The sequence below is a fragment of the Eurypyga helias genome, unplaced genomic scaffold (assembly GCF_000690775.1).
Source record: "Eurypyga helias isolate BGI_N326 unplaced genomic scaffold, ASM69077v1 scaffold22377, whole genome shotgun sequence".
Taxonomy (NCBI): Eukaryota; Metazoa; Chordata; class Aves; order Eurypygiformes; family Eurypygidae; genus Eurypyga; species Eurypyga helias.
In genome coordinates this window covers 5,809-18,616 of record NW_010261418.1, presented here as the reverse complement: position 1 = coordinate 18,616, position 12,808 = coordinate 5,809, and the positions used below count along the sequence as shown (strand labels likewise).

Sequence of the window (12,808 nt, the reverse complement as noted above, 5' to 3'; positions counted from 1 at the left end):
CTGAAACAGGCACCCCATCACTCTACATCAGCTTTACTTAGGTCGAGGAGTGAAGGAGAGTTTGCTGTTGAATTCAGATGGGTGGGAGAAACACAGCATTTCTGCAGTAAAATCCCCTGACCCCTAAACCACAGTTACAGGGTTGAATTTTGATGAACAAGCACTGACAACCCCATCCTGAAATCCTCCACGGAAATACTCTGGCGCAGTATCTACCGCTGAAAGCACGGGTGGCCAGGTGTAAAATGAGAGCTGAATCAACCTTACTCCTCAAAATTAGGGGCAATATCTGCACAGTTCAAAGTACCTCAAAATCCCTGCGTGTGTATTAAGGTTTGCAGGGACAGGTCTGCGCTTCCCCTGGATGTCTCTCATGCGTGGCATTGCCTGCGTGGGTCGTGGTGGCAGGTAACGCAAAAATATGGAGCATCAATTCCGACCACTCCAAATGTCATCAGGACAGAGATGACTGTTGCTAAATATAATGCAAAATACTGATTTTTAGCATGCAGAGTTGTCCCAAAGACTTCAGATCTGGACTTCTCTCTTCCCGGGCCGTGCAGAAGTCACCAAGTGCTCTGTCTGGGCATGATCCTTGGGTCTGGCTGGGGCTGCAGTGCCACCATACGCTGGGCACGGTTCCGCTGGCCATTTCCTCAGCAAGTGTTCCTACCTACGTTGAAGTAATAAATAATTAATCAAGGTGCTAAGGCAATGAATAATTAACAAAGAAGGATTTTCCTGCAAATAAACCCGATTCTGTCCAAAGCAGGATGTGGTTTGCAGCAAGCCTGCAGCCCCACAGGCGCTCGTACAGCCCCCGGGGCCTACAGCTCGGCGCTGGGGAGCAGGGACCGAGCCAGCACCCGTGCCACAGGGCACCCGGAACTGCTCCCCAGCTTGATGCCTCATGCGTGCCCAAAAGCACCACCGTGGCAAGTCCTGGTGTCAGTGTAAAATGAGCAGAAGGGTGGGTGCAGAAGAGTCTTACAGCCTTGGCAAGTGCCAGGGGTTCAAACCTCAGAGTGGGTCTGGGAAGATTTGATGGGGGACAGCCATTCTCCACTCTGCCATAGGCAAGTCCCCAACACCCCACACCTCTGCTGTTCCTCCATCAACGTGAAAAATGTAATAAAAAATACAGGAAAGTGTATTTTGCAAAGCTGTAACACCTGCATAAATGAAGAGGCCGTGACTGCCTGTTTTTTAAATGCCAAGTCTTTGGGTTTCTCACACTCTGGCACAGGGAGAAGTCACCCAGACGTGGAACAGGCTCCTTCGCCTACCATCAACTCCCTGCACCCTCAGTTTGGTAGATGGTTTGGCTTCAGGATCCCTCAAACACTCAGGGAAAATGCCACGCAGGAGAGTAATAGCTAATGCTCCGGAGGTTCTTGGGACTTGTAAGCCACAACTTCAGATCCGTTTTGCTAATTAATGCTTGCTGGTGCTGCAATTCACAAATCCAATAGGAACACTGGTTGGAGAGAAGGAAAGGCACAGCTGCCCTTTGAACCATGTGCTCACGCTCTTATTTGCCCAGTTTACTGCAAGGACATCAAAGGAACTGGAAGAGGATAGAAATGATTAGAATTAAGGAAACTCTTCAGTTTTGACACAGAAAATCATTCTTACTGCATTGCTCACCTGTTAGGGGCAGTGAGAAGATGCTTTCAGAGCCTGCCGGCCCACCCAGCCGCTCAGATGCCTGGCATGAGCCTTATCTGCTCTTCTAGACCAACCTGAAGCCTACAAAGCACCCAGCAGTAAGGGGTCAGCCCTGGCAACATGCTCATCGACGACAAGTTTTCTCTCAGAAGGGCGTGGTTGCCCATTATCCCACAGGAATTAATTTCTGCTGAAGGCAAACCTCTTCAAGTCTGATCTTTTATTTTTGTGCAGACTTCACGTTCACTGCAGAGGAATTTTGCCTCCAGGAGCAGCAGCTCAGACACTTCATAAATGCTTGATAGCTCTGACCCCCTCTTCTGATTTATTGTTTTATTAAAAATAAAAGATTACGGTTCTGATGGCTCAAGTTCACCCAGCTCACCAATGTGGTGTTTTTGTCTCTCATATCAGGCATACCCAACGAGTCACAGCCTTTAATAACACACTTTAATTAATCCTGGAATTGTGAACGTGCTATTATGTTCATTTTTCAAAGAGGGGTCACAGTAGTAAAGAAAAATCTACATTGCTTGTGCAGGGCCACACCAGGAATCTGTGGCGGACCAGGAAATTAATCTCTTAATCATTCAGCCAATTTGAACCAGGGGTGAGAGAAGAGACCTACGACTACCTGAGCTCTCCAGGCTGATGGAACTATTTCCATTATCTGGGACAGCCTTTCCCACCTCCCAAATGAGAGGAACAGCTCCAAAGCCCTCTGTACGGCTGCGGAGATGGCTGCTGAAAAGCACTGTGTAAGGGCTGGACACCCCCACCCACCGCCCACCTTTCCCAGTTTGCCATGTTTCTGCATTTGTCAACATCCCTCCTTTCTCAGTGTCTGTAGGAGACAGACCATGTTTGGATTCAAGGAAGAAGACCCTCTTCCACCTGCTCTCGGAGAGGTTTTGTCTGTAAGCAAGGATAAAACCCTGCCACCCTCCTTTGCCCCTCAGCAGGCCAACGTCTTCCACCATCTACACCCATCATCAGCTGGATTGCTCTGCCAAGATCACCAATACCGTTTCAGATTAATACATCTCCACCTGGCCTTTTGCAGACAGCTGCACAGCTTTCTCCGCGGACAAAAAGCATTTGTCAACTTGGTGTCTGCTTTAAACCAGGAAGGTGAGGCAACTGTGCGGGCAGTTTATTCTCAATTCATTGCAAGAGCCTCCTGGGCTCCAATCCCAGACATTTATCAGCTTCCCTGTGCATCCATTGATGTTCCCACAGAAAAAAAACCCACCACGAGAGTCCTGAAATTTGCCAGCAGGGAGCCAAACACTGAAAACAGGAGGTAGGGAGGAGGAAGAACACAGAAGAAGTAGTTAGTGAGGGATGGAAGTGGGAGAAGAAAGGGTGGAAAAGCAGGGGCTGGAGGAAAGATGGTAGAAGCTGAAACAGCAGAGAGAAACATCTGCAGATAAGCAACAACAAAGACTCCAATGGAAAAATGTGAGAAAGAAGATAAAGCATTTCCAAGTGCCGCAACGTCTATGAGGAAGAAAGGAGCTGAGATGGTAAACGGGTTCCTCACTTCCCTCCTCTGAACAGGATGGAGGAAAAACTAATGAAATACATACCAGGGAGCTGGTTGAGGACAGTGCCACGGGGAGAACAAACACTCTTTTTTGCAAGAAATTAACTTCAGTCCTTCACAATTCATTCCATCCAAGCAGAGGTCTCACGGACTAGCTTTGGGACTCCAGCACTGCACAGACCAGTCAACAGCTATCAGATTGCACGCCAAGCAATATCTCCTCTTTACTGTCCATCCCATACTAAAATAGATTCATAGTTTTACATTTAACAAGGAAAATTACGATGTCTCACCAAGTACTTTTTGTCTAAATAAAAAAAATTTTGCAAGTATTTGCAGTTTGAAAAGCATTTTAATAAAAGTTTGCTAAAACCCCTCTACAAATTATCTTTGTGCAGGTTTTAAAGAATGCCTACATATCAGTCGAGTCATAATAACACATTATACAGCAGAGAACATATTGTCACTTTGATCTGAATTGGTCATTTTGTCAAAAAAAAATCCATAGGAAAAAGAAATCTTTAAAATACTATGTTTCTTGTATTTTGCAGTTAAATATTTTGATCATCACAGTGAAGAGGGGTCTGCTAACACCCTTAGAAAATGTTTTTAAAGACAACTGAGTGAGCTAAAAATTCATAGTAAGTGACCTTCTTGAGCGTTAGATGTTAGTTTTCTTCTGAAAGGGTGGAGTTTTGCCATTTTCTCACAAGGCCTTGACAGAATGTCCTTTACCCTTTCTTGGTAAGCTCTCTCTGTTGCCAGACCCAGTTCATATTCTCGCTGCTTCTCTCCTTTCTCAGCATCACGGGCCTGTTGTCGAGAGGCAATTTGAGCCCTGAGCTGCTCTTGGTATTCTTTTGCTTCCTTTACTTTTCTGGAAATGACATATGGACAGCTTATTTATTGAGTGTGGGTAAAAAAACCCACCAACTATAATTATTATTATTTAATCTGTTCTTTAACCTTTAAAGAACCATTCAAAACTCCCTTTAGGTGTTAGGAATACAACCACTCTCTTGACCCAATGCTACACGCTAACCTTACGTTCTTCAGAGAATTAATTGCATTCTGTTATACCTGATGCAGCAGATTGTAAAATCAGTGCTTAACAGAAAAGGATGAGTGAGGACAACCCCTTGTAGTCAGCACACCCGCCCTGCCCCTCATTGTGGTGATGAGGGGACAGGGACTCAGTGCCAGGTCCCGGTCCTTTCCTGGCAGCTCACTGCTGCAGCAGCATCACAGCCCATCTCCACGTGCCCTTTCGGAAGATAACAAGTTACTGGCAGCAGGGAAGGCAGGGTGCAGGCTCCTGCCACGGCGTTGTGCCGATATTCTAGGAAATGGCTGTCAGAAGAGATCGTTCTTCCTCGAGACTCATCTATTACTGTCACTGCCCTCTGGAGCAGCAAGTCTCCCTGTGTGATCCGGCACTTCTGGAGCAGAAGTCACACAGACCCTCTGAACGCCCACGGCCTAGTCAAGACGTGCACGCTACCACCACGTGCTTGAACCACAAACACTGAATGCCACCTTCGCAAAGAAGTATGTCCAAAATGAAGCCCAGCATGTTTCCTTCGGAAGGGTGAGATTTCTGCCACAGCCAGGAGGTTGGTACCGATAAAGCCATCAGAGAACACAACAGATACCGGCTCTGGAAGGAGCTACTCAATTACCTCCCGCGGACAAGCGTGGAGAAAGGGCAGTACAAAAGGGAAACTGCCAAAGTGAAGTAAGGCCCTTTGCCCCAGGCTCTGCATGACACCCAGAGGAACGTTTCAGCTACTGCGTAGAACTATATTCTCACCCTGAGGAACAGTGAGCTAAGAACGCTGTGAGGTGGGTGATGTGCAGTAGTCTGGTAGTTTGGCGGATGACTATATGATTGTTTAAGGGATGTGTGTGGGTGGACTTCAGCACTAGGCCTGAACACACTAGTTCTCCAAGGTAAGAAACCAACTAACCTTTCATTAACCCTCCTCCCCAAACCTGACACTCGTAATAACAGCTCAGAGTATGAGGGGATGTGTTTAATAAACATGATCAGTGTAAGTCACATGATGGTCCCAAAAGACCAAAGCAAGCGTGTGTAATCAAACACCATTATTTGTATGATGAGATCAGAATTAGTAATTTAAAACCAATTGCAATACAACAGGGCTGCTATTGAGCCGTTTGGCACAGAGCCTCTCTGAACAGAAGAAAGCCCACCCAGTGCTCAGACTTCACTGAAAATGAGAATTAGCCCACTCAATTTTAAAAGATTGATCTGCACTGAAATGAACCGATGGCATAAAAGAAAAATACCTTGCATATTTTTCTTCTTCCATATGCTTGAGTTCTGTGATTGCTTCAGCTACTAACTTCCTCTCTCGAGCGAGTTCTTCCTGCTCCTTTGCATTTCTCTGCACTGAAAAAACCAAAAACACTTTTAGAAGATAACCTAAGCTCGAAGGGACGGTAAGACTGCATTCAGGCCAGGTAGGCTAAATAGGGAGCCTGAGTTTTGCTGCTTCTGAAGAGGCACACAAACAATGGCAAGTGTATTCTCAGCTTATTTGTTTTCCATCCACTCAGAACCGAAAAGATTTCACATTCAGGACTTCGTAATAACAATAATATAATTAACAATAATGACAGGTTGCTCATGCAATCCTTACTTTACTAGGCTTTGCTCTGCTGATAGCAACGGGAAATTAGCGTAAGGAATGCCCGTAGGAGTGAAGTTTCAGAAGCAGATTCAGAGGCAGTAGCACTGTTGTCCACTCAACCATACAGCCTGCCCATGTTGGGCCAGATGGTCTTTCCGAAAGCAGCGTGTTGTCCTCCCTCTGCCTTCAAGGCTGGCATCCAAGTGGTAGGTTTGGTGCTCAGACAGCGAGTTATTACTTACACTTCTCCTCCACCTGCAGTTGTCTTGTATCCAGAACATCTTTCAGTAGCTGTTTTCTAGCCTCCTTTTCCACTCGCATTTGCTCAGACTTCTTGGCCCAAACCTTTGCCATCTCTTCTTCAAGGAGCTTGTCCGCTTCTTTCTCTTGCTGCTTCTCGTCCTCCAGCTGCTGAGCCAGGTGTGCCAGGTACGTCTGTTGCTCCTTGAACAGCTCTTGCTGCAGACACACAGACATTTGCATATCTGAGTAAATGGCTTCGGAACAGCCTTTCAAGACGTGAAGACAGGCGGTGGTTTGCAGACAATGCGGGAGCTGGGGAGCCTAGAATTCCATCCCAAACCCTGTCACGGGAAAGCTGTGCAGAATCTTCTCCCTGGACAGTTGACAGTGCCTGGACAACAGCACTAGAGCAGAACAAACACAGAGTGATCCCTTCCCCCACAGCAGCTCAGTTGCCTACAGCACAGACATTGTACAAACGTTCTGCAGCTGACCAACTTCACCACCACCTGCGTTAGAAGCCTTGGGAACCAATAAATACAAACACCACCACATCTAATTCTGTGCCAAGGTCTAACTGTCGGTGGTTACACAGTACGTTTATACAATTTTCCTAATCTAGATGAGCTTCTAAGCACCTTGAGAAGAGTAATGAATGCAGCTCCCTGCTCTCTCAAAGTTACCTTGGGACCCATTTTCACTCTGAAGTTGGACAATCTACTTGTTCTAAATTTAGGAAGTGACAGACACATCCATGGTTCCATGGCATCTCCAAGATATTTAACGTGAGGTTTTGCATCTATATATCCAGCTATTAAAGATCTTAAACCATTTCTTAGTATTAATGAATTAGAGTAAGTTAAATATTTACTTTTCTCTGCAGATACAAATATTTAACAAATCAGGTCCATGAAACAAAAATATTTTTCTAACCTCTATTACATCCATGCAGTATAAGGATGAAAAGGCTCAAGTGATTTATACACAATGAAATCAGCATGGACAAACAAGATTCCGTGATTTCCTGAAAGCCCCTTTCTTTTGTCTGGCCTGGTAGCTTTGCCAATTGCAAAGATGCTTTCAAGTACTCACTGTGGGTTTAACAGGTAATGGGCTTCTTCAAAGTAGATCACTGGCAAGAGGAGAAACAAGAGACTGTGCAACAAAACAATCACCTTGTTTGGAGAAAAGCGCTTGTGTCTAATCTCATTTGTACTGTGCAGTTCCCTGTGCAGTCTAGATGAGGTATTGCCCCACAACTTCATAATGAACACCTCCAGCCCTTACTTTTCTTTTTGTTTTCTCCTCAGTGTCTTCCTGGGGTTCCTGAAGAGATTTTTCTAAGATCTTCATCTCTAGGGCAAGTTCACCTTGTTTGTCTTCATGAAGACGATGCTTCTTGTCCTGTACTGCGCTGAGCAACATATCCCTGCACTCCTTCTGTTTCTGTAGTTTCTCCATCTGAAGTTGTTCGTTTTCTAGCTTAAGCAGTTGCTGCTGTTCTTCCTAGAATGGTAGAAATAGCCAATTGTAAACTCATTGCATAACTTCAAGCCAAGTGATGGCTAGAATTAGTTTAATTGGAATGTCGAAGAGTAAAGATATTTACAGCCTTTCTTGCTGACATTAAAGACTTAGCATCATTCATTAGACCTGTTAGAGCATGAACACTTTATCACATCATTCATTAGAATTCAGGATTCTTCTCTTTAAGTATCACATGCACTTCAATACCCAAACACTGGAATGCCTCATGTGCTACAAATATTTCAAGCAGATAGACAGAGTCATCTCTTTAGAGAAATTGGTATCATTGCATCATGTACGATCTATATCGAAGTCTTCACACACAGTCATAACCACTAACTGATAACAGAACTATGTGTTCCTCCTGTTTCTGTATTTTCTGCCCATGTCTGTGCTGGATGTTCAGAACACTGCATCTCTAGTGGACACAAGGCTGCACAAAGTAATCGTAGCCTTATATCCTGATGGGCAGTTACTGAATTTCATGGCTTCAAACCATTCTATTCCATGTTGAAAAGAACAGGAAAATGGACAGTAAACGAGTTCGGAGGAAAGAAACAATGAAAAATAGCAATGTGTATTCAAGATCAAACAGGTAGATACATACTCCAGATTATTTAGGCAAAAGAAAAAAAAAAAAATCCCAAAGCAGCATCATTAAAGTAACTTATAATTCCTGAACATCCTACATCCGAGTAAGTTTACAAGCACTCACAGTCGTAAAACAGCGTGCAGCCATCATGAGCTTATCTACAGGTCTCAGAAGCAATGCCTCAGCTGTCTTGGAGGCACACAGCCCTTTGTTAACCTGCTTTTAAATTAAACGTCTCTCTCATAATGTCAATATTTACTGTAACGTGCATCAGCAGGTTTGCCATAAACAACGTGTCTAATCTTCCCCATACAGAAATACAAGTTGCACTCCTAAGGAACATGCTAGTCATGAAGGACCCACTGACTCTCCCAGTTTTTCAGAGCCAAAGACAGCTTAGCTGTGTTCCTCAATGGCCAAATTACTTTCAGAAGCTGGTAAAACAGTCTATATTATCTGAACTACTAAGAAATCAAAAAAACTTTGAGCAGTAAAGAAGGAAAGAAGGTAGAAATAGCAGTCTACTGGGCAAGCTGGCACATGTCCTGGGCTGAATTCTGACGTCAGTGAAGGTGTGTGAGTGTAGCTAAGGATCCATGGTGCTTGCTCTGTGAAAGGTTATACGATGGAGTAACACAAGACTGCAAGTGTACAAAGAGATTGGTACAAAACATCCATCTGCAAACCAGGACCAAAGTGCTACAGCAGAAACTCGACTAGCACTTGTGAGACTCCAGCCAGAAAAACATGATTTCCATCACCTCAAGACACCACAATTCTTTATGGGACAGAAAAGACAGAGGGGAAGGAAGACAGGTAATGTAGGTAACAGCTAATGAAAAAGCTCATGCAAAAATTGCTTCCTCTGTTGTGGAAGATATCCAGCCTGAGATATCTTGATGCACACATATGGCTTCTCATGGCAAAGGTGCAAGTTTTGCTTCCCTAAATAATCTATTTCCATTGCAACAACCAGAAGAAAGCATTATACACAGAGACACTTAGCAGTCCGCAGCGTGTCCATCACCCCAATGAAACCCCTGGTCATTATTGGCTACCAACTCTGTACTGAAAAACTTGTAATGAGGCCATCTGTCACATCCCTCTACTGCTGAAAAAGGATTACATCCCATTTTCAATACAGAAACTCTCCTTTACAGGCCCTTTGAAGAAGGGTTTTTTTCAGAGTCTAAACCACTTCACCAGAAAATTATCTCCTTGACAGAGCCCAGGGCAGCTGCCTTCAGGGGAACCTACACAGTCTTCTAACAGCATTTTTCTGAAAAGCACAGTTAAGTAGAAGTGTTCTTTGCCTGGGAGGTTTGGCAGTCCCTTAAAAGTTGTTAAAAGAAAATACTTTTTCTCTGCATGTTTTTAAGTGAAACATTACAGCCTAGCTAGGACTCCATTGTTTTACAGCCAGGATTTTCAGAGCTTTAGATTTACTGTTGTCCTTACTTTTAAAAAGTAGTGGAGTATATATATCTTGCCAGCATCAGGCTCCAGTGCCTAATGGAGTACCCTGAGCAATTATTCAACTGCTACACGTAAATAGCTGCAAAACAAAGACCAAGTCTGAGCAAAGTAGTCTACCCTAACTCACAAAGTCAACACTGTGAGCCAGCAAGCCTGACTAAAGGCAGGACAACCACAGCAAGCCTAGCTGGGGAGAGACAAGGAGAGAAAATAAAGAGGGGGGGGAAAAAAACCCAAAACTAACAAGAAAATAGTGGCCACAACAGTTGGGCCAAGGTAGCTAAATGCCTCCCGCAATGTGGCACCCAACAGCAGCCAGCACTAATAAGAAAGACAGCCAAGGCACTACTTGGTAACTCGTTAAAAAGAAATTAAGGGTGTAGGTTCTGAAATTCAAGCAGCTGAGGCATAAGGAGCTGGGATTTTTCACGCACACGCGTCTCCTCACGTGCACCATCAGGTTCTGCCACCTCCGCGCAGGGGCTCGGCTGTGCGCGCAGGCAGCTCCAACGTGAGCCTTAGATCAGAGCAGGGAAAAAGCGGGGCGGGAAAGGGCTGAGCGGAGCCGCTTTGGAGCTGCAGGTAGACTCAGTCTCTCACCTTTGGTGCCTACATGAGCTATGTTGCAGGTAGGCCTGTGCCTCAGGTTGATCCTGACCCAAACCTGCTGACTTGACTTGCTGACTTCATCTTGGACTTCACAACTACAGATCTGCACAGTCAGAGGACCTCAGCTACTGTCAGTAGACCTGCTCAGGTCCTTCGGGTACTGTGGGACTCTTGTTGGGGGGGACAGTGTCCTTGCCTGCCCTCCCGTCACCCTTGCCTCCTGGCTTGCCCTCCCTTCTGGGAGCAGCAGTCTTGCTGCTTCCCCCCAGAGCACTTACTGTGATAAGTGAACATACGTATCGTGGTCTGAGATCTGCTGTTGCACATTACACCTGGGACACAAGACCCACTGACTATTCCACAGACAACTGGAAATCAGAAAATTTCCAATACCTGAAAGGGGTTACAAGGAAGCTGGGGGGGAACTTTTTACAAGGGCCTGTAGTGACAGGACAAGGGGCAATGGGTTTAAAATGAAAGAGGGAGATTGAGATGGGACATCAGGAAGAAATTCTTCCCAGAGAGGGTGGGGAGGCACTGGGACAGGTTGCCCAGAGAAGCTGTGGATGCCCCATCCCTGGAAGTGTCCAGGGCCAGGCTGGATGAGGCTTGGAGCAACCTGGTCTGGTGGAAGGTGTCCCTGCTCATGGCAGGGGGGTTGGAACTAGATGGTCTTTAAGGTCCTTTCCAACCCAAACCGTTCTGTGAATCTATGCTTGGCAAAAAGCTTAAAAACATCTCCATTTCCCACAAAGGCTCTGAAAAGCTTTGAATGCCAAAATCCTTTACATGCTAAGATTCAAAAGATGTATTTTCCTCTGTAAACAGGAATGCATTTGCCACAGCTCCGGGAAAGAGGCTTAGCGTAATAGGACAGTCTCAGATACTAATGGAATCAGTGAAGATACAAATAAGGTATGGATTAATCTAAATGTCTAGTAAGCTTATCATTAAGAGGGCCTCATAGAGAACTGTGAATTGAGGATGATACGGAAGTTACCAGCAATCGAGCCTCCTCTTCTTTCAGCCGCTTTGCCTCCTCTCTGTGAGCACTGAGCCCTGCTACCTGGGCACTGAGCACGTTCAGGACTTCCCGATTCCGTTCTGCTGATTTCTGCATCTCCAGCGCCTCTCGCTTTTCCTTGGCCAATATATCCTCTTTCCAAAGCTCTGCAAACATCTGCTCCTCCTTCTTCTGTTCCTTTTTCAATTCCTTCTTCAGAGATAGCTGGGCCAGCCGGTCTTCACACACTTCCTCCTGATGCTTCTTCATCCACTGTACACGAAGCTCCTCACATTGTTCTCTGAAAGGCAGCATAAATGTTAAAAAAAAAAAAGCCACAAAATAATCAGTGAGTCTGGAGTTGTGTGATGGATGGAGGCTCCTAGCGCATAGCTCTTCAGAGGACTCTGGCTCAGGATGCCAAACTCTACACCTGATCTGGCGTTGACTCCTTGTGAGGCTTAAGGAATTACAGAGAGCCTGATTTGATGGAGATTTTGACATTAACAAGTGGAAGAGCAGGTCCTACATTTGCATTTGTAAAATGTGTGTATATATATACACACACATACACAATACATACATGTTATATACACAATGTCTATTTTAAAATGTGTATCTATTTGGAAAATACGTTGTGTAGGGTTTTTCTGTATATGCCTTTTAAACATGTAAAACATGCGTGATACACTCCTTCAAACACGTACGTTGCTCTTTATTCAAATAAAGACTTAGAGTATGTTTACCAGTCACTGGAAAGCTCATTCATATTCAGAAAACACTCAGAGTGGAAATTTAGATTACACCATTGAACAGGAACCACTAGAAATTCATTAATCTTTTTAATGAGGTTTTGTAGGAGAATTCAGAAAAGTTGCAATAAAAGCCCGGAGAAGCTAGGAAGTCAAACAAGCAACACAGCTTTCAGTCTTCATTTACTCACTGCAACTGAATTGCATATAATCAGATATTTATCTTCAGGTGAAGAACACACGGCTATTTAGAGATTTTGCTTTTCTTTTTACAAACAAAGCACTACTGAGATCAATCCTATCAAACAATATTTAATTTGAACAATACACAAGCATTTTCATTCTGTTCTATAGCCAAGATATAGATTTTCATAAAATCAAGTGTTAAGAATCTATAAGGTGTAAGGATGTGTGATAGACACACATGAATGCCTTGAAGTAAAAAGACATCTCACAGTTTCATGCTCCGTGAAACTACCTTCTACAGACTGTTGCAAAGCTATTCAGGAATTCATAGCAGTCATCCTAAGATACTATTGACTAAATCTTGAACCATCACATGACAGCAGTTACGTTAACAATGAGAAATCCTATTACTTTATACAGAGTTTAGCTGAGAAGCCTGCATAGCAAAACTATTAAATATTCACCAAGCAACTATCTCATAATGTTATCAGCCTCCACATCAGGATAGTACCTGGAGTGCTGCGTCCAGCTGTGGAGCCCTCAACATCAGAA

At 44.5% G+C, this 12,808-nt stretch overlaps 1 protein-coding gene across 1 annotated transcript; it reads right to left on the bottom strand.

Annotated features, from left to right (window-relative positions):
• Window positions 1-3,850: 3,850 nt before the first annotated feature.
• Window positions 3,851-11,619, bottom strand: CFAP53 (cilia and flagella associated protein 53; the record flags this gene model as incomplete). Its single annotated transcript, XM_010155376.1, has 5 exons — window positions 3,851-4,091; window positions 5,525-5,627; window positions 6,111-6,327; window positions 7,399-7,617; window positions 11,316-11,619. Coding segments are annotated over 5 exons (1,084 nt in total), but the record flags the coding sequence as incomplete, so codon positions are not given.
• Between the last annotated feature and the right edge of the window lie 1,189 nt (window positions 11,620-12,808).